Here is a 22,350-nt window from a genome sequence, read left to right as displayed (position 1 = left end):
CTCTCTCTCTCTCTCTCTCTCTCTCTCTCTCTCTCTCTCTCTCTCTCTCTCTCGTTTTTCTCTTGCTTATAAAGCCTATAGAGAGAAAAGGAAAGAAAGAAAATAAAGGTAAATAAAATAACAAAAGCCTACAACAGTAACAAGGAGAATGAAAATCTGAGCGAAATATTGATAAAAAAAAAAAAAAATTAAGCATGGCATATGTGTGATGCAAAATATAAAATATTATTATTATTATATTCAAAGAGGCAGATAGTACCATCCTCTTCTTCACTGATGCCTCTCAGTAGCATCATTCCAATCACAGGAGGCAACCGACGCAACTTTTCCTTTTCTTCATTTTTCGTCTATGATGCTTTGTTTGTTGAGTGGACCTGCACTCCTTACGAATGATGCATGACAGTTGCAGAATTGCAAATTACACAATTCAGTTTCAAATCATTATTCTAAACAATTCCCTGTTCGGTATGTATTCGGGAGGAAGATTTTCTCGAAGCCTTTCTAACTATAATGACTAGGAATGATTTATATTTATTTATCAACTTGAGGGATAGTGTTGTAAATGATAGATTATTAAGATAATAATATCCTCAATATCTCTATTATTTAGGAAACAATATTGAGTCTTCCTCCGATTCGTCTAAGCATATTTTTATTCCTTATTTTATAAGTTTGATTACTACAAATAGAGGTAATGAAAATGTAATTTGTGTGTTTGTGATTAATAAAATAACTCTTTATTTCCTTACACCGTTCAAGTTTTCCCATTACAATTTGTGGACAACTCGATGATTAGAGGGCTACAACTAACGTACCATTGTGGAATATGCTGAAATTGGTAGTTTAGGTTGTTTTATTGGATAGATAGATCATGGTGGACAAATGCAATTTCTCCTTTAGCTTCTTATTTTGATTTAACACTATAGTTGTTACAACTTTCTTTGTTTCCTTTTGTTTTATTAGTGGTGGTTACAACATCAAGACCGGACCTGGCTGTATGATTGAACTCATGAAATTTGATATGGGCGGTTCTGCTGCAGTTTTTGGGGCAGCAAAAGCTCTTGGTCAAATCAAACCTCTTGGAGTGGAGGTGTGATGTCTATATCATTGTTCCCTTCTTTTCCTTTTATTGTCACACATTTTTTTTATCCTGCTGACTTTAAAAGTAATGGTTAAAGCCTCTGCTTGGTAAGTAGTTGATGGTGACTTCGTATAAAATTTATTGGAATTTTTTTGTCTCGTTTTAGATGTTCTGCAGTTAAGTAATAATTATGAATCGAGTGGCTACTTTGCTATATGATAATCTATTCTCTTGAATCCTTTTAAAGGTTTTGGTTACAGTACGGAGGTGAAAATCTTGTAGTACTAGTATTGATCACTAGTAGTCTATGCAGTTGTTTTGGTAGAATGCTTGTGTTTCTAATCTATGTCTTTAGCCCTTGCATGTTTTTTTGAATAGGATGGTACTTATAGCTTCTTTGCATCCCTTTGCGTAAAAAAGTACATTTTACATTTGTTTAATAATCCTGAATGTGCAGGTTCATTTTATAGTTGCGGCTTGTGAGAATATGATAAGTGGAACAGGTATGAGGCCTGGAGACATTCTCACAGCTTCAAATGGAAAGACTATAGAGGTCAGGATTTCTTATTCGTTGTTTTCATTTATACATGTTGAGAGGAGAGAAAACTAGATGGAAGATATGTAGTGGAAAAACTGTGTTGGCTACACAATGTAGTCCATTTTATATAAGATGATGTGATATGCCTATAAATCATATTCTACTAAATTTGATTCTAATTAGATATTCTTATTATAATCATAACAATTCTCATTAAATAAGGAAACAAAAAAAAAACTTATATAAGTAGAATAAATATTCAGAGATCACTTAAGATACTCTAAAATATCGGAAGATAATATCTTTAAATGTTTCTTATCTTTTTAACACCACCCATCAAGTTGAATTACTAAGCTTTAGTTTATCACAAGAAAATAATTCACTTTCTCGCAAATAAAAAATAGTAAAAAACATAAAATTTGAGATAAAGGCAGGTCTAGTGCAACTAGGCAAAAGCCGTGAGGGTGCAGGGGGAGGGGCAATGCATCTGGGAAAAGCCAGGGCTAGTGAATCTAGAAAAAACTGGGGCCAGCGTGCTTGGGAACACCTCAATGGAATAGTGACTAAAGAATTAATAAATGCCTATCCATTACTTTAATATATCTGATTCTTATAAGATATTTCCCATAACTATAAAGTGTTAGACACATGAAGTGCTACAACCTCCTCTTCCACAAGGGGCTACCATTGCTGAAGTTTCAATAACTTCAGTTGAATTTTCATCCTTCATCAATGTAGGCACATGAAGAAGTCTAGTGACTAAGCTATAAGCTATTCATTGGAGGGATTTGATCATGTATATAATCAAAATGTGAATGAAAGTTTCTCTGAATTAGATCCATATATAACTTATCAAGTTTTTTGTTGGTGTCCTCCAATGAGTTAGCCAAGCTGCAACAAAATCTTGTTTCGTCTTCTTGATGGTCAAGCTATCCAAAAAGTCACCCCCATGAGTTATCCCTCACACACGCTTTGCATGTGTCGGCTTTGAGCCTCTATGCCCAGAACTTGAGTTTTAATTGGTGAAACTCTGTCAATATGGAGTCTTGATCCTATTTAGGAGGTCCTGATTTTCAATCTGACCACTGTAGAGAAATTAGTAGTAGAGAAATCTACACTGATTTTCAGTACAAGTGTAAGAGCAAGAGAATGAAGCAGATTTCTTCCTTTCTATTTTTTCTTTACCTCTCCCTGATATATTTTGTTTCGTTTCAAAATAATTAATTGTTCTTAATGAATTTTTGTAAATTTGTGCTATTACTAACCATATCCATCGCAATAAATAAATACATTTTATGCAAATATGTGAAAGTCTATTCTTTTAAGTTTGACCAATGAGATCTATATAATTGCACAAAAGTATGACCTTTGTTTGATTAATCTCTTTTATAGGTCAATAACACAGATGCAGAGGGTAGGCTTACTCTTGCAGATGCTCTGGTGTATGCTTGTAACCAGGGTGCTGAAAAGGTATGGTGCTAAGAATCTGAATCTACAGTTACATAAATCATAATGTATTGGCGTATAGTTTAATATTTCACAACTGTTAGATTTGACCGATAACTATTTTATTTCTAATACAAGTTCGAGAAAATGTTGTAACCTTTCTAATTTGTAACTAAAGTTCAATTATTTGAATAATGCTATTTTTTATTGTTAAAATACCTGCATGTGGCGTTCTTGTACAGTCTGGAAAAACATTTATACAGAAAGTACTTTGTGAATTGTGTTTAGTAATGGCTGGTGGGTTGTCATTGTATTTTTGAATTTTGATTATGTAGTTTGAAACAACCTTACCACATGTTAGTTGTGTAGTTTGGTTTTAGAACTCTAACAGTTTGGTTAACTGTTCTTCAGATAGTGGACCTGGCAACATTAACTGGGGCCTGTATAATTGGTCTTGGATCCTCAATTGGAGGTAATTATTATATATGATCATTTTACCAATATTTGTTAGTACAAAAGATGCCCAAATTTATAGCTGCCAACTTAAACTCCTAATATTGTGGGAAAGAGGAGAGCTTGGTAGTTGGGGTGGAAGAACCTGAATGTGACATCTGGAACTTGTGAAAGTTGCCGCACGATGTTGTCTTTTCCTTTGTTGGCAATTATATGCAAGGAATATTCATTATCAGCTGATTATTGACGCGAACTATTGTTTTCGAAGGTGTGTTTACGCCAAGTGATGACCTGGCAAAAGAAGTTTTTGAAGCTTCAGAAGCGAGTGGGGAGAAACTATGGAGGTTGCCATTAGAAGAAAGCTACTGGGAGTCAATGAAATCAGGAGTAGCTGATATGGTGAACACTGGTGCTCGTCCAGGTAGTGCTATTACTGCGGCTCTTTTCTTAAAGCAGGTATGTGCTAATGGAACATTTTATGTTTTCATTTCTCTCTTTAAAATAATGGTTCGTTGCTTTTATGGGTAGTTATTATAATATTTAAAACAATCACATTTTCTGGTATATAAATGCTTGTGATTCTTATTTTGAAGTGGGTAGGATGATACGAGAACTGACTGGACTATTGTTAGAAGAAAAAGTTTATGTAGAGACTATTTATGAAAGAACTTAATGGGATGAAAAACAGATGCTTTTTAAATACTGAAGCGCATCTTAATTGGCTAGCTTTTATCTGCAATCACGGTTTTATAAAACAATTGTGCTTTTTACAGTTCGTTGATGAGAAGGTTCAATGGCTGCATATTGACATGGCTGGTCCAGTTTGGAATGAAAAGCAGCGCTGTGCAACAGGATTTGGTGTTGCTACTTTAGTAGAATGGGTTTTGAAGAACGCATCTTAAATCGTTGAAATCTTGTCCAATTGTAGTTTGTTATTAATTATGAATGAGTTATCTGAAGGGATATAAAAGGTGTGGCAGCTTTTAGGTCTATTACAGTGTGTGTATTTAAACATATATGAATAAATACTGGTTAATCGACTTCAGTCTGTTTGTTAATACTTTTTGCTTCGGTAATTCTAGTTAATGTATGTTTATGGAATGAAATTCTAGGATTAAATATAAAACAATTGTGGGCTTTTATTTCATGAACCCCATATTTTTAAAATGACCATTTTATCCTCTGTAAAAATAATTTCTGAATTACATATTTTGGAAAATTTTCAGGATAATTTTTCTGAAATAAGATTTCTGGAACACGAATAAGCTTTTTGAATAAGATTTTCAAAACATCTTTTGAAAGGCATATAGTGTCTTCCGGAAGGAGTATTTCATAGCAGTCTTACATTAAATGCATTCTAGAAAGATGTTTGAATTTTCCTTTTTTTCTTCCTTTGCATAGCTTTTTCTCTGTTCTTTCATTGTAGCAGCAGTGATGATATAAGAGAAACAGTAATGATGGTGACAGTGATAGTGATAATGTAGTGCAATGGTGAAGGGTATGTTTTATATGTAAGTGTGGAATGCAGTTAGTAACTGTGTGGTATAAAAAACAATAGCTGCAGTTGTGATAGAGTCGTATTGGGTATTTCTTTCTGCACCCCATCAATGTTTTTTAATTCCAATCTTTCTGGTTTTTACTTGTACTTGTCTGCTTCGTGGAGACTTTCCGTGCATAGCTGTGTTGTGGTGTGTCTCGGAATCATCTTTTCGATACATATTTTCGTAACCAAAATGGACAGACATTGGTAAAGAGCTCCAGAAAGAGCCCAAATTCCGGAAGAACAAATATGTTGGTTTCGTGAAGATGATTCTCACTAAGTCCATGGTGGTTGAAACCTTCTCTGAATAGATATTTGAACCTAAAATTTACAAAATATTATAAATGAATAGGGAAATGTGGAAGTAAACTTAATATAAAAGTCTGATATAAACTAACACACCATTTTCTAATTTTACTTTTGTTATTTATTTTAACTGATAATTCTAATAAAAAATTACAATTTAATAAACCAACTCAAATTGTATAAACTCATTTAAGATAAAAATAAATAAAAAATAGTTAAATTGGATTTAGGTATAAGTAAATTTGTAAAAAAGTCTTTAATTAGATTTTCAATTTATTTTTAAGTTAATATTAATTTATATAAAGGTTAAAAAAAAAAAAATTCTAACCGAAGAGTTTGTTGGAAAGCCCCTTCAAACTGAGTAGGTGGCGCCAAAACAACTGCTTCTCCTAGTGCTCCCTCCATTCCTAACTGAAACAGTTTTTATTTATTTTTTATTTTTTTATGCCCTTATAATTTATTATATTTTTATTAGTTTTCATTTCATTCTTTTTTTTTTGTTACTTTTTAAGAAAAATTTTGTGCAGTATTATATCATCAGAACTTTCTCCCTCTTCTAATTTATCACCACTGCAACCAAATTCCAAAAACATCTCTCACCGGAAAACTCGTCTCCAACACCGACTGTTCTCCTTCCGTCCAACTCTGGCGACTGGTTTCCTCCTTGACTTCGGCAGAATAGTAAGGTTATGTATTCTCCTTCGGTCGAATTTGCAAAATTTGTTGTAGTTGAGAAAAGTTTCGTTTCGTCTGCTTAATTTCATTTATCCGATTTCGTTCTATATGCTTCTTTTGATCTAGGTAGCTTTTACTGTTACATTGTGCAGAAATTACTGTGCGTTTTGCTCTGAGAATTTTTTTTCAATGGTTAATTTTTTTTTTCTAAATCCGTTTGAGGTTTAGTTCTTTAATTTTGGAATCCAACGATAGCTATGTGGCGAATATTACTCAACGAGCTAGCATTTTGTATGTTTCTGCGAAATTCACAGCAGTGAAAGACTCGACGTGTTCTCTGAAAGAGACAGGAACCTGTCCATCGATCCAGATGTCAACATTCCTTTCAGAACTCTTATTTCTTCCTAAATTTTCCTGGAAAGTTTCGTTTTCTTCACTTCTGGTACGTTCATCTATACTCATGTATATTAAAATGCAAAAAATGCGACTGGTCAAAAACGAAAAATAATATTACAAAGTAAAATATAAATAATTTGAAAGAATGAACGGAAGACTTATTCGTTAGTTTTTGAATTATTTTTTATTAAGAAGATTCTATAATTAGATATTGGTTAAACAGGTATATTTTTTATACTGTGATTCCTATATTTGATCTTGACCTTGTTAGGTGAGTGATGATATAGCAGTGCAAATCCAAGATATCACTTTGAATTTATGAATTGCTGTTTACTTATCTTTACCTCTCAAATCAGGAAGTGTTAAATTGAGATACTGTACATTTATTTTAGATTTATCTGACACAAGATCTTATAATAAAATGAATGTATTAAAATATTGTGTGAAATGAGTGTATTTTTGGACCGTATGCCAAACCTATTAGATCACACCTCTGTTTACATTCTCTTCACAGTCTACTACACTACACCCTTTCTCCTCTTTCATAAATGCATTTATTAGAATTAATAAGATATTTGAGTATGGACACTACACAAGATATATAATATTTTCAGTATTATCTAAAGGTTCATGACATTCAAGATCAAGAAACTCCCATCTTTTTTTTTTTCTTCTTTCTCCTTCTTTATAGCATATTCTTTGAAATGGTGATCAACATTTAAGAGGGTGCATATTGGGTGGAGGAGCTGTAGCATAGCAGTGGAATCTCCGCCGTTTACATCCACTTGAATTTCAATACAAAAAATGAGTTCTTTCTTAATTTGAAAATTATCCATTGGCTTAATAGTTTTTTTTTAATTTTTGTATACAAAATATTTGATTAATTGTTTTATTTTATCAAACAAAAAGAAGGGAGATAATTAATAATACTTTAATGTGTTTTGGTAAATTCAAAAAATATTTTTTTATGTTCTAATTTCGTTTAAAAAATACAAGCAGATAATTATTAAATTAAATAAAACTAATTTGACTTAATTAATAATTTAATTATTTATTTAAATAAAAGTATTTGATTCTTTAGTCTTATTCTATAAATCAAAAAGTAACATTAAGTTTATTTTTGTATTTTTTAATATTTTAGTGTAATCATGTACAATTTTTAATGATCATCTATACATAATATTTTTCATTTTTAACTAAATTTATATTTATTATATATAATACTTATAAATTAAATAGATAAATTTTATATGTAACTAGTACAAGACAATAATACGATTTATTTATAAGTGTTATGTACATCTATAATAACATTAATTTATCAAATAGACATGTAGAAATATATCTTCTTAAGAAATGTTTTTTTTTTTTCATCAAAATTAAAAAATAAAAATGTAGAGATATACGCATGTAACTTCTTCAAGTTTAAATAAAACCTTAATGAAAAAATAACACGTGACTCTTATTAAACTAATAAAATTAAAAATATTTACAATAACATATAATTCTTTAACTTTATCCTTGATGGTTTACTTATATGGTTTGGTTAAATCTAAAGTATCACCTTCAATTGTGAAAACATATATAGGTGTGTCCACATTTCTATTATATTAAAATAATATAAATTTAAAAAGTATAAAAAGTAAATAATTTTTACAAAGATAAGAGTTCAGAGTTATAAGTGTTTTATTTGAATAGGAGGACAATTACTTTAAATTAGATAGTAAAATATTTAAATTAAATAGGAAGGAAAAGTGAATGATTAAAAATGACATAAAAAACAATTAAAAAACTGTGCATCCAAATAATATAGATCACAATAATAAATTTTAAAAAATATACTAAGTAGTTTTATAAAAATAAAAGTTGAAAAATATATAATTTTTTTAGATGATGAATTAGACGTCACTTTTGAATAATGAGGGTATTCAACTATAGATAATAAAGTTATTTTAGTTAAATATGTGATGCACTCTGAATTATCATTCAGTGAAGATTACACAAAATTAATTACAAGAGTGTTAAGTACTACTAAGTTTAGTTAGATTGTCTAGCTAACTAAAAAAAATGTTAGATGTTTTGTTGTATGTAAAACTTGCAAAACTTTATGAATATTATGTATTCATGTATAAATTTTGATATATTAGTTTTTCATCAATATTTTATTGCTAAATGAACCTACTAGTTAGTATTGTTTATTAGATCAATTTCAATATATTTTTTAATTTGGTTTTGATTATGTGCTTATGCAATAAATAAAACAAAATTCTATAAATATCAGATTTTGTCAAATGTAAGTGTTTTATTTGACTTTACACAAATATGTTATTTTTACAACCTCGTGAACAAAACGCAAGCTTATATGTTTTATTTGATAAGCTTTTTCTTGAACAAACACAAGTGTACTCATTTTGTTTGATAAGTTTTTGCTTAACAAAGAAAGTTGATATATGGTTTAAGTATTCATAATACACTTCAAAGATTTATAATGCTTATTGTATGTGTACAAAATGTTTGTCTCTTTGTTTTTCTCAAGAGGATCTTCCATTGAAATGTTTATATCAAAATCTTTTGAAAAATATGCTTTAAGTTGTTCTAAACAAACGATTTTTCTTAAAACATGGAATGACAGTCTTACGAAGTTAGTCAATTGTATAAGGTCTTATGTTTCACTCAAAAGTGGAAAGAAGCTCTCTATAATATATAAGTATGACAAGTCATGTCAGTACCTAAAAGTTATGTAAAGAAACCAAATGAATTTAATGGTTTATGAAGAGTATTTAATTTGTTTACATACTTGAACATGATTAGACACAATAAAAATAAGATTAAAGGTCAATAACCTCACAACGCTCTAAATGAATATGTAATGATTTTTTTCTCTCAACTTTATATGAAGATCTTTATGTAGAAGAAAGGTTAACTATGACAATGCTACAAGAAAGTCTTAATGCTCTTGTGCTTTTAAGAAATCCTATAGCCTCTAACTTTTGAAAATAACATTATGTGTTCATAACAATGTAGGAAAGTATGTACTCAAACATTGTTAGAGAAAAATCCATTAGACCTAATTATTTTTTTATTAAGTGCTATCAAACAATAAAATATAAATCATGATTATACTTCATTTGTAAGGCGCAAATTTTATACAATATGTGAGACACATTGTGCTTTGTCTAACATACTAGAAAACTCATGTGTTCTGTTTCCTTCATATGATGAGAAAAAGTCTCATAAAACAATATTTTACATGATGTAGGACTTCCTTCCATGAGCTTCTTGTCCAACTGTTAGGTTTAATCTTCTAGGCTTCTTGGTTGACTCTTGTAAGCCTAATTTGAGGCCCGATTATGGTCTAAGCTAGTTGACTTATATTTTTACAAAATCATACAATTACAAGAGGAAATGTATAACTACACAATTTATAAATTTAGCTAGATGTTTCACAAGCAAGGATGTCATATTCAATGAGATTGAAATGACCATGTTAAGGTGAAGTCTTCTAGAGATCAAGGGAATGACAAGGAGGAAGTTCATGTTAAGGTGAAGTCTTCTAGAATTGGATCAAATTGTTTAGAGGGACTGGATAATGAAACATTACACAACAAAAATCAACCTTCTACTTGAAGAAGGCCAAGGCGTGATGATTTTGACTATTTATTATAATAGTCAGAGTGTCATACATCTAGTTATCAATGTTACACTGCACTTTGTAAGAGATGTTAAGTTTAGACAATTTAGGATTGTGAATGTTGTTTTATAGGAAAATCTTACATATTAAATGTGAAAAAATGGACTAACCTTCCTTATTTAGACCTACCTTATCGTCAACCACTAAAAATAGAATGAGACAAACAACCTGTATTTTTTTAATTTTTGTATTTTAAAATTTGTTTATATATATATATATATATATATATATATATATAAAGTTTTAATTGGTTACTTAGAGTAGTAAAAAGACAACAAACTGTCAGTAATAGAAACTGTAAATATAATAATAATAATAAAGAAAAAAAGAGGAATATGTGAGAATTTTATGCAAAAATATTCTAAAATAACGTTTACTTCTAATATTTAATAATTATATTTTAAAAAAAATCATTTAATAATTGTATTATATAGGGTAAAATGAGAATAAAAATTATGTATACTAAAAAAGTATTTATATATAGGTATTGATATAGTTGTTTTATTTATTTTATTTGCTTTTGTTATTATTGAATCTAGTAAAAATACATGTGTATGTACATGTAAGTTTAATTTTTATTTATGATAACAAAAATTAATAAAATTATTATTGTAATTATAAAGATAAATATAAATTATTTTTATTTTAAAAGATAATTAAATTTAAAAAATGGTTAAATAAAAATTTATATTGACAAAATAGTTATTTAAAGGATAAAAATAGAAAACAGAAAATACCCTTTGTATAATAATATAAAAGTATAAATTTAAAAATAATATAAAAATAGTTATAAATATAAATATATAAATATAGAGGGATGGACATGATCAGTTTATCTGTATAAGGTAATGTAGTTAGTTTCATAGGGTTGGACAACGAACCCTTGCACGTGGACATGCATGTCTTTACCCATCTCCCCGCGAACGTTACCACCTTCTATTATTAAATTAAGAAAATTATAATAATTGCGCGCAACCTACAAACAAAACAAGAGCTGTAATTTATAGGAAAATCATTAATGAAACAGTTAGTATTTTTGTTTGTTTTGTAGGAAAGTGTGCTAACAACTGATATGCAATGTATTAGTTCGGTTCGATCATCCTAATGAGAGTGGTTTGTTGAAGGAGAGCAGAGGGAGGTGCGATTTTATGTAGAGTGAACCCATTTGCCAGCACACACAGGACCATGGCACTCTCGTGAGATAAACGAAAGGGGAAATTTTTTTATAGCCCGTACCTTACCCTATGCACTTTCTCTGTATCTAACACCGCCCATTATCCTACTCCACCCACCAATATCCCCAATTTTCAAGGGGATCCCTTTCCACTGCATTTTGAATCTTCTTTTTAGTGCAGTTAAATGATAACTAACCTCTAATGATAATAATAAGCGTTAAATGCACGTCGAGACAGTTTCAGCAAGTTTCTCTCACCCATTACCCCAAATGTTGTTTTCCCTCTCTGGGTTTTACTTACCGTGTCCCGATCTGGTTGGGTTTGGGCTTTATCTGATGAGAAAAGCATACCCACTTCCGTTTCTTGGGCATGATTGGCAAATCAGTTCTCCAACAGATCTGAGTCTCTGTAAAGATGTGCGCTTTCTGCATTTATCTTTTTTTATTTCTCCTTCCTTTTTCCTTTTTTGACGGTTAAATTGCTTTCCTTTTGCGTCTGACTTTTAAACTGTGCATTTGTGGCAGATTTGCAGCACCGCAAAGGATCTCCTTTGTATATAACTTGGTACGAATCTGGTTAGCTTGATGAAGTTTTCGATCAATGTGGTCCAATAGGGAAAGTTAGTTAGGGTGAATGGATGATTGTGAATCAGGGCAAGCATCAAGGAAGAGCAAAGCCGCGGAGAGCCCAAGAGTAAGACCACCGCTGGTTCTGGCAGAAAAGAACAATGCAGCCACAGCAGCCACCACCAGACGCTCAACAACAAGGGAAGTTAGTTCTAGATATAAGTCACCCACTCCTGCTACTCCGTCTGGTACTCGTAGATGCCCATCACCAAACCTTACAAGAACGACGTCTGCATCAACGTCACAGTTGTTTCCAAAGAGGTCTCTCTCTGCAGAAAGGAAGAGGCCTTCAACTCCTCCCTCCCCAACTGCACGAAGACCTTCTACACCAACCAATGATGCATCCGTTGATGGGAAATTGTTGTCCAGAAGGGTCACGGGCAGCCGTTTGCCAGACAGTCTATGGCCTTCCACAATGCGAAGTCTGAGTGTTTCTTTCCAGTCAGATACCATTTCCATACCTGTAAGCAAGAAAGAGAAGCCGGCTGCTAGTGCTTCTGACCGCACTCTGCGACCGTCTTCAAATGTGGCGCACAAGCAGGCTGAAACTCCAACCGCAAGAAAGCCTACGCCAGAGAGAAAGAGGAGTCCTCTTAGAGGGAAGAACGCTTCTGATCAGTCTGAGAATTCAAAGCCAGTTGATAGCTTGTCTTCTCGGTTGATAGATCAACATCGTTGGCCCAGTAGGTTAGGTGGGAAGGTATTCTCTAATGCATTGAACAAAAGCTTTGATTGTGCTGCTTTGAACACTTCAGTTCCGGGAACCGGTGTTTCTTCACCGAGAAGGTTGTCTATATCAGATGAATCACGTAAACCCTTGCAAAGGTCTTCCAGTGATGCTGTAAGGCTGGTATCACTTATTGGAAGTGGCAGAATAGGAAGCGGGGCGAGATCAGTCGATGACTGCTCTCCACGGGAATTGAGACCTCACAAATCTGCTTCTGCAACTACAATTGCATTGGCTGGAGTCAGATCTCAGTCCTTGTCAACGCCAGGATCACGAGTGTCTTCACCGAGTAAGACCTCAGTGCTATCCTCTTCTAGTTCAAGAGGTGTCAGTCCATCTAGGTCAAGACCGTCAACTCCTCCTTCTAGAGGGGTCAGTCCTTCTCGAATTCGGCCAACCAATTCATCCATTCGATCAAACAATTCAATCTCAGTGCTCAGCTTTATTGCTGATTTTAAAATGGGGAAAAAGGGTGTATCCCACATAGAAGATGCTCACCAATTACGGCTTATCTACAATAGATACTTGCAATGGAGGTTTGCCAACGCAAGAGCTGAGGATGTTCTTTATATCCAAAATGCAATTGTGGAGGTATTAATATCTATTTTCAGCTTTTCATATGATGGTTTATATCATATAATTTTCCGAATTTGGTCTTATAAAAGTCCTTAATTAATGGTGCAGAAAACTCTCTATAATGTATGGATTACTACTTTGTCCCTGTGGGAGTCTGTGCTTAGGAAGAGGATCAATCTTCAGCAGCTAAAGCTTGACCTTAAGCTGAATTCTGTTTTGAATGATCAAGTAATTTTTTTATGAAATATATTAATTTTATGCCAGCTTTATTTTTGATTATACATTGTAGATTAATTTGAGACAATTCATAATGAAAATGTAAGTAATGCAATATTGTTGTTTGCTTCTTAAACGAGTTTAAACTTTTATGAACTCAAAGCTTTTGATTATGTTTGTTTAAAGTTTTGGAAGGAGTTGAATAGAAATATCTGAAATGGAGGGTTTATTTTTGTGATTAGATATCTGGTATTGTATGATGATGAGATTCCAATTTCACTTGCTAGAGTGTGATTCTATTTTTCTCCGTCTTTTTAATTGTTTCCAATTTCAAGACTTAGCCATGCATTTTAAATGTGAGCCTTTTGACAATGACTGAAGCTGATGACCTATCTTGATGATTGGGCTGTACTTGAAAGAGACCATATTGATGCTCTATCTGGAGCCGTGGAAGACTTGGAGGCCAGCACTCTTCGTCTTCCTGTAACTGGAGGAGAAATTGTATGTATGCTGGTAGGATGTTTTTTATTTTTTGGTGACTGAAGATGAAACAATGACGTCATTGGTATCTGCTTTTACAGGCAGATATTGAGCATTTGAAAGTTGCTATCTGTCAAGCAGTTGATGTCATGCAAGCAATGGGATCTGGTATCTGTTCCTTGCTCTCACGGGTGAGTTAGCTGTTTTCTACAAGATTTATATAGTATATATTAACAGTGGTGGGGATTAATATAGCAAATTGACTTCAATAATTTCCATCATTGCCTAGCACATGTATATCAACTATTATTCTAGCCAATATGTCTTTTTACATTTAAACCTCCGTTTTTTCAGTGGTTGAAGTTTTCATATTTAATTTTTTCTTCCTTGACATCCAAATATTGTAAAATTAAGCAATTGAATATTGTTACAAGCCCAACTGTAAATTTTTTATCATGACCAGATTATGAGGTCTATTCTTGGTTCCCACACCAATGCATTTTTGTCTGTGCTAGGTTGAGGGCATGAACAGTTTAATTTCTGAAGTTGCTGTCATAGCAGTTCAGGAAAAGACCATGCTTCACGAATGTGAAATGCTAATGGCTTCAGTAGCAGCTATGCAGGTGAGCTATGGTATACGTTTTCAAGAAAATGAGTTACGCTCGCAAATATCTCAACTCAAACCTTATATTGCATATGGCCATAAATTAGTTGCAAATAAATTTCAATTTTAAGCATCAGTTATCACTGTGTGCATTAAATGATTTAAATTTGATGTTATTTACTCAATGTAGGGTTTAACATTAAATTTTGCTGTATTTAAGAATCATATTAGTGTACTGATAGGAGGTACCGGTAAATTTAAGTAACAACAAAACTAAGCTTTATTAAATATTTGAAGGAATAGGCCTAAATCAGTTTGATATCAGATCCTGAAATCCTTATTACAGATAAAGTGCACAAAGTTAAGTACTAGCACTAGACAAATTGAGATGGTAAGGCCTCTCCCACCTGTATAGGGATGTCAAAAAATTCTGCATCCATAGATATCTGCAATGAATATCAAATGAGTATGTTTGATGGATACCTATTAGTAATGGATATAGGTAATTTAATTATACACATGTTCACGGAGAGAGAATGTGTTAGGAGTTGGATAGTTTGTGAAAGAAGGAAGAAAAAGAAGGCCCAAGGCCCAACTGTCTGAGCAGCGAGGCGGTGAGAAACAGCCGATAGTATGGGTATGTAAAGAATAAAATCTTATACTGTGATTAGACAGAAAATATCATATACTTTGTATAGGCAGGTTTCAACACCTGTGGAGAGGGGTTAGGCTCTTGTCTTACACGTGTTCTTTCTTCTTTCTAGTAAATAATATATACCTATTATTTGATTATTTCTGTTGTGCTAGAGTGCGTATGATATCAGTGAGTGAGAGGTACGGTTAGGATCCTATTTTCGGATTCCTAACAAAGTGGTCCGACTTGCCGGATTCCTTGCCGAGAGAGAACGGTGAAATGGAGGGAAGAAACGAAGGACATCTAAATGTGGTGGAGAACCACCTTGAGGCGATAGACAGACTGAAAGCTGAGAATGTAGCGATAAGACAAGACTTGGCGGCCATTCGCCAGGATCTTTAGGAAATCATGCGGATATTAGGAAATCACAATCGCGAACACGAAAGCGGATCGGATGGGAGTTAAGCATCGGTGAACGGAATGCGGAGGACGAAGTGAGAGGGGGAGAACGGAGGACGCGAGGCGGATCGAACGGAAGCACAATTTAATTAGAGAAAGAAGGTAGAGCTTCCTGTATTTGATGGAGTGGATCCTTTGAACTGGATCAATCGGGCGGAGTGTTTCTTCGATTTACAGGGAGTGACGGAGGAAGAGAAGGTCAACATCGCCTATGTTAGCATGGAAGGAAGTGCTGTCTATTGGTATCGGTTTTTTGGCGGGAAAAAGTGACAAACCGCACATGGGAAGGGCTAAAATGTGCAATGATCGGAAGATTCGGGGCTCGATTTTTGAAAGGCTCATGACGAACCGTCAGACTGGGACGGTCAAGGAGTACATCAGAGACTTTGAGAGTCTGGTGGGACAAACGAGCAGAGTGACAGATGAGCAACTCCTAGGCTATTTTCTCGGGGGTTTACAGGAGGACGTGAGTAATCGAGTGCGACCTCATGATCCACAAGAGCTCATTGCGAATTGCGAGAGATGTAGAGGTCCTACTAGGAGTAGCTATGATTTTGGGAGGAGGCGCGAATCGACCATCGATATTAGGGGGACAAACGTCGGGGACGATACTCCGAGTGGAACCGATGCGCAACCAGGAGGGGCGGACGGCCAGCATAGAGAGCGTAGGCTTTGGGGGAAGAGAAAGAAACTCAAGACAAACTGTGGGGAGCGGTGCGAGTGCTACGGGGAACAACACCATGGGAAGAGGAGTATGAAACCTTCCCTATCACGAATATCTCAAGAGACGTGAAGAAGGACACTGTTTCAAGTGTGGGAGGCAGTTTGACCCTGGTCACTGTTGTCCAGAACGCAACTTGAGGGTGCTGATTTTGGGTGAGGATGAGGCGGAAGACCTAGGAGAAAACGAAGCAGAGGTGGAGCACAAGCAACTAGAATTATCCTTTCTCTCGGCAGGAGGATTGACCCAGCCGATAACCATGAAACTTCAAGGGAGTTTTGGGGACAGGGTGGTGTTGATTATGGTTGACAGTGGTGCTAGCCACAACTTTATATCAAATGCGTTGGTTGAGGAGCTCTAATTGGAGGTGAACAAAGACCAGACGCATCCAGTTTGCTTGGGTGATGGACAGCGAAAACAAACCCAAGGATGCTGCTAAGGGGTAGTGTTACAGCTGGGTGGAGTTGAGATTGCAGAGCAGTATCACGTGTTCGAATTGGGAGGTGTCGACGTGATTCTGGGAGTGGATTGGTTGGCGAAGCTGGGAGAAGTCGTGACCAATTGGAGCAAGCTAACCATGTCCTTTAGACAGGGAGGAAGAAAAGTGATGATCAGAGGGGATCCGACCTTGGCACGGGAAGTAATAGCACCTGATGCCCTGCTAAAGATTCCTAACACAGAGACAGTGACAAGGGTATTGGTTGATGATCAAGTTAATGTGATTGAAAAGTTTTATCATCCATTTGATGAAAAAGGGCAATGGAGTCGGTGTAGAAGGGCCAAAGTTAGTTTTATAATCTGCCCATTTTGGTTTTTGGCTCAACACACCTTTAACTTGTCATTGATGTATACTACCGTCACATCAAACACATTCTTAAGTAGCGCATCTAGTCTCTTTACCTTCTTGATCTCCCTAATCTTCTCGGGTGAGAGATTTACTTGGTTAAAGCTCTTCAGTGTTCTTCTTTCTATGGCAGGATTATATGCAGTTTATATAACTCTTAGTCGCATGAAATTACCGGATGGTGATGGAAAGAGTGTTGAAGCTCGTATAGCTCAGTTTCTGGGATATCTTGGGCTTTTCAATGTTTTACTTTTCTTCCAGTTGCCCTCATACTAAATATTACCAAGATGGAAAGTTTTAGTTCGCTTAAGTGGAAACAGCTTAGTCTGATATTCGGTAAAGGACTGCTGGATAATGTGCTGAGTGATTACTGGCGCCCAAGACTGTTCTTCTCACATCTACCACAGTAACTACAGCTGGTCTTACTATTCAGCTGAAGATGGTGATTGGAGTGAAGAGTGTAGAGAGGGAGCTACCAGCTCATTTGCAGATGGAGGGTCCTACTTGCTGGCCAATACGTGTGCAGGACAAAAAAACAGTAGCAGAAAGAAGAAGAGGTAAAAGAGCAAGTGTTGATCGAATGGAGTAAAGGAGAAGAGGTGGCGTGACATGGGAAAACAGGGTTACTCTTCAAGAGCAGATTCCAGAATTCAACCTTGGGGACAAGGTTCATCTTCAGGATGGAGGTAATGTTAGGAGTTGGATAGTTTGTGAAAGAAGGAAGAAAAAGAAGACCCAAGGCCCAACTGTTTGAGCGGTGAGGTGGTGAGAAACAGCGGATAGCATGGGTATATAAAGAATAAAACCTTATACTATGATTAGACACAAAATATCATATACTTTATATAGGCAGGTTTCAACACCTGTGGAGAGGGGTTAGGCCCTCGTCTTACACGTGTTCTTTCTTCTTTCCAGTAAATAATATATACCTATTATTTGATTATTTTTGTTGTGCTAAAGTGCGTATCAGTAAGTGAGAGATACAGTTAGGATCCTATTTTTGGATTCCTAACAGAATGAATATCATGTTATCCAATCTACGGATACAAGCTGCTAACAAAAATCTAACCTTGGTGTTTTCATTCGTCCTCTATACCTCCAAAACAACTCAAGATTTGGATGACACCCTCCAGTCCATCCAAGGCTGTTTATCTTCCTTCAAGTCCCACCTTAAAACCCAAGATACCCAACAAGACATCAACACCAAACATGACCGGTTGCAATCTTTAATGGCTTTACTACTTGAACATATTTCCTTCCCATTCCCCTCATCCCCATTCCCCTCCTCCAGTGACTCACAGAACTGCCTCACCCCACCCATCCTTGGGGGAACCAACATCCACATGACACATGGCAACCCCTCTTGGCCAGTCCAGTTACACCATTACTGCTGATTACCAACACTTACCAAGCCTATCTTGGCACCCCACCACTGCCACCTAACCTTCCTTTCCTAAACTCCAAAACTTCAACTCGACACTTTTGAAGGACCAGATCCCATGGACTGACTCTTCTGGGTTGAACAATACTTTTCCTTTTATCAAGTACTCTAGAACAACGCATATCCATGACTGCCTTTCATATGAAGGACGATACCCTCAACTGGCTCAAATGGATGCATTATATCCAAAGAAGGATGTGAAGAGAAGGCAGAAAGAAGGTTTAATGAAAACTGAATTGTATATTATTCCACTCTATCTGAAAGAGAAACAAGCAAAACAGAAAACGGAAAACTAACATCCAGAGGTTGGTAGCATATGCAGACCATAAGAAGTTCCCTTAAGATATTGTAAGGTTCTTTTAACAGTCGTCCATTGAGCATTCAGAGGGTTTGACATGAATTGACAAACTTTGTTGACAGCATAACTATTGTCAAGTCTTGTAAGAGTGGCATACTTCAAGTCTTCAAAACAGATATGTACAAAGTGGGATCGGTAAATAAATTTGATCCTGTTTTAGATAGTTTGCTGGATAAGACCATGGGTGATGATGTAGGTTGAGCTTCTATTATCTTAGTTTTATGCAAAATATCTCTAATATATTTACTTTGATTCATCACAACAGTTTTGTCTGAACGATAGTTGATTTCTATCCCAAAAACTAATCAAGTTTACCCAGCTGTTTGAGAGAAAAACTGGAGTGCAATTTGTTAGTCATTATGATATCATCAACATATACCAGTAGGTAGGCTGTTTTAGATTTATGCTGATAGGTAAATAGAGAAGCATCACACTCGCTGGACAGAGAACCAAGCTGCAAAAGAGTTGTTTTAAGTCTGTCTAACCATTGTCTAGGGGCTTGTTTGAGGCCATAAGATGGCTTTATTAAGTTTGCAAACTAAAGATTTTTCTAATACCTTAAGTCCAGGAGGTTGAATCATATACACAGTTTTGTCAAGAGTGCCACTGAGAAAGGCATTATTAACATTCAAATGAAACACATCTCATCAATCTGGCTTTATATTTATTAACCGTTCCATCAACATTTTCTTTTATCCGAAAAACCCATTCACATCCAATTGCTCTCCTGTCAGGAGTAAAAGAAACCAGATCGCAAGCCTTGTGAATAAGAGCATCATATTCTTGTTTCATAGCTGAAACCTAATTTCGGTTTTTCATAGCCTGTGTAACACTAGAAGGTTCAATATTCAATTTCAGTCAATACACAAAGAGACACAGCATTCAAAAAATTAAAGCTACACATGACTACACTTCCAGTTCTCACTTCACCAGATTTTGCTCTACCATTTGTTTTGGAAACCGATCCCTTCTTTGTTGTCATCAACACCAATCTCAGCTAAGTAGACTGTCCACTCTCCTTTTTCTGCAAGTATCAACAAGTAATGGCCCTTGCTTAAGGGTAGCCTCCATGGATGTCCACGAGATGTATGGAATAGTAGAAGTAGTGAAAAAGTGGCATCAATATTTGTCAGGGCACCCTTTCAAAATATATGTTGATCAACAATGCCTCAATGCTCTCCTTACCGAAAAGTTAAAACACTCAAACAATTGAAGTAGACAACTAAATTGGAAGGTTTCCAATTTGAAATATTTTACTGAACCACAAAATTCAATGTGAGTGAACATGATTTCTCTTAAATCCTTGCCAACACCGCCTCTGTTCCATGGCCTCTATTCCACCATCCCTCGCCTCTTCCAAGAACCCAAACCTACTATGCAACACTAGATGGTCAAGAACACATCCAAAGAATGCACCATTACCCCTTTCCCCAACATAATTCACCATTAGACGAGTTCTTTTTTTATTTCTGCAATTGTGTTTTGTTGCCTCCACTTCGTCACCTCCATAAGTCACTCCAATGTCAAGCTCACTCATGCATGCATTAGTGCTTCCTTCTATTGATCGAGTTGGACCTAGGACATGAAAACCTTCCTCCAAAGTGCATGATTTGTCAGCTAACCAAGTACCTACCACAAAACAAACTTGCTTATTTCAGCCTCTCCCCACCCCACCTAAATTTGGGATTTGGTTGTGGATTTTGATTCTCGCACTTGCTATTCAGTTAACTGCATCATTAGTTGGGTCATTAGCAACCATTTGACCAAGTATGTTCACTTTTTGGCTCTGCCTTCTTAGTTCACCACTCAGGCTTAGCAACCCACTTCTTGGTGGAAATTTAAATCAATTTGTTGGGATGTGATCAATCTTCATGAGCTCATAACCCTCAAGTTTAGTTCTTCCTATGACTCATAAATACACTGCCAAATTGAAGTCCACAACCATGATAATGAAAGATCAATTGAAATGGAAAAAATAAAGAAGACTTAGGAATAAAGAACGCACCTCTTGGAGATCTCCATCTTCAAGATAAGTGTCATGGGCTTGACTACCAGGAAATTAAGATAAAGTTCAAAGAAATAAGATCACTCTCATAATTTCAAATGCAAATACAAGAAGAAAATTCAAAATCAAATTGGAATTTTGGAGCTCCTCTAATTGGCTGAAAATTTGGTGTGTTCCATGTTTACTTGAGTCAAAAACGCTTGGATTGACCGTTTTCACCTGAGTAACATATGTTCAGATAAGTTTCTGAAAGGCTGCATAGGGAGCCAGATATTTTATTTTCTTTTTGGAGATATTGTAATATGTTTTATCATGCATTTGATGCATAAATAGAATAGAATGCATTTCTTCATCACCATCATTATCACACTAGTATTACTTTCTCATTAATTTTCTCAAAACCAGGTTGAGGAAAGTAGCCTTTTGACGCATCTTATGCAAATCAAATAAGCTTTGGGGACAAGCAAGTAGCCAATTTGGGAACCTGACCTGCTGCTTAGCTAACAAGTTTTAACTCATTTCTTGGGGCTTCTGCCACAGTATCCATATCTAAAATCTTTCGAGTTCTTTACCTTTGTAAATTTTCGAATAGTTTTTTTTTTTTCCAGTTAAATATGCTGGAATCCATAGTTTTATTACACGTTTTCTTCTTTTTCCCAATACTAGCTAGACGCGTAGGTTTCAACTTGTAATTTTTTTATCAGGACAAGGAAAAGAAAATGAAAAGCAATGGAGCAAAATACCATTCAAATTTACCTTTTGTTATTCTCATATTTATCAATAGCTATGTAATTTCATATTAAACTGTAAAATGCCTAATAATATTTTAAAAACAATTGGTCGTAGATACTGAATAGAAAAACTGTGAAAATGTAATGTTTAGTTATTCACACAATATACGTACTATGAATATATTAAATATGTGAGAGTAAATCTGTATCAAATTTTTCTTCAAAATAAATTGTATATCTAATAACTTTAAGCAGCATAAAATATTGATTTAAAAATGATTTAAATGTGCTTATTATACTTTTTGATAAATTTATAGATTTGAAATTTAATAATTTAAGAAAATGGTTAATAAGATTTTCCTGTCTTTATATATTATTCTGAATAACACTTTATTAAAAGTTTGTGAATGATTAAAATTAAAATTGCAAAATATAAAATCAAAGAATTTGTTAACAATTTTTTTATACATAATAATTAAACAATTATATGGTTAACAAAAAATATAAATTGTCATTATAGATAGTCTTATAAAAGTATAAAAATATTTGAGCAATATTGATCCAATATAAAACTTAATAGTTTTAAAATATATGATAAAATTTATTAACTTATTATGTTTACTTTTA

General features: G+C 34.4%; 2 protein-coding genes across 2 annotated transcripts in view; both read left to right on the top strand.

The window, feature by feature from the left end:
• Window positions 1-4,594, top strand: part of LOC106757647 (leucine aminopeptidase 1-like) — a 12,812-nt gene extending 8,218 nt beyond the window's left edge. Inside the window, exons 5-10 of the mRNA XM_014640373.2 lie at window positions 964-1,090; window positions 1,539-1,634; window positions 3,012-3,089; window positions 3,477-3,537; window positions 3,787-3,974; window positions 4,292-4,594. Coding sequence (XP_014495859.1) covers window positions 964-1,090; window positions 1,539-1,634; window positions 3,012-3,089; window positions 3,477-3,537; window positions 3,787-3,974; window positions 4,292-4,420 — 679 coding nt within the window. The 3' untranslated portion in view covers window positions 4,421-4,594. The remainder of the gene's footprint in view (window positions 1-963; window positions 1,091-1,538; window positions 1,635-3,011; window positions 3,090-3,476; window positions 3,538-3,786; window positions 3,975-4,291) is intronic.
• Window positions 4,595-6,287: 1,693 nt separating this feature from the next.
• Window positions 6,288-21,747, top strand: LOC106757718 (AUGMIN subunit 8). Its single transcript, XM_014640478.2, has 8 exons — window positions 6,288-6,481; window positions 11,178-11,717; window positions 11,826-13,245; window positions 13,339-13,458; window positions 13,828-13,947; window positions 14,028-14,117; window positions 14,442-14,549; window positions 21,398-21,747. The coding sequence occupies exons 3-8, from the start codon at window positions 11,935-11,937 to the stop codon at window positions 21,440-21,442; spliced, it is 1,794 nt and encodes a 597-aa protein (XP_014495964.1). The 5' UTR covers window positions 6,288-6,481; window positions 11,178-11,717; window positions 11,826-11,934; the 3' UTR covers window positions 21,443-21,747.
• Window positions 21,748-22,350: the final 603 nt, after the last annotated feature.

This window comes from Vigna radiata, chromosome 3 (genome assembly GCF_000741045.1).
Source record: "Vigna radiata var. radiata cultivar VC1973A chromosome 3, Vradiata_ver6, whole genome shotgun sequence".
In the NCBI taxonomy this organism is placed as follows: Eukaryota; Viridiplantae; Streptophyta; class Magnoliopsida; order Fabales; family Fabaceae; genus Vigna; species Vigna radiata.
This window is presented reverse-complemented; position numbering and strand designations above follow the sequence as displayed.

Bases quoted from the DNA above. Each gene is read 5' to 3' on its own strand.
- LOC106757718 (XM_014640478.2), top strand. From the start codon at position 11,935: ATGGATGATTGTGAATCAGGGCAAGCATCAAGGAAGAGCAAAGCCGCG. The intron at 14,118-14,441 runs GTGAGTTAGCTG...TGTCTGTGCTAG, and splicing joins TCTGTTCCTTGCTCTCACGG to GTTGAGGGCATGAACAGTTT. The intron at 14,550-21,397 runs GTGAGCTATGGT...TCTCAAAACCAG, and splicing joins CTTCAGTAGCAGCTATGCAG to GTTGAGGAAAGTAGCCTTTT.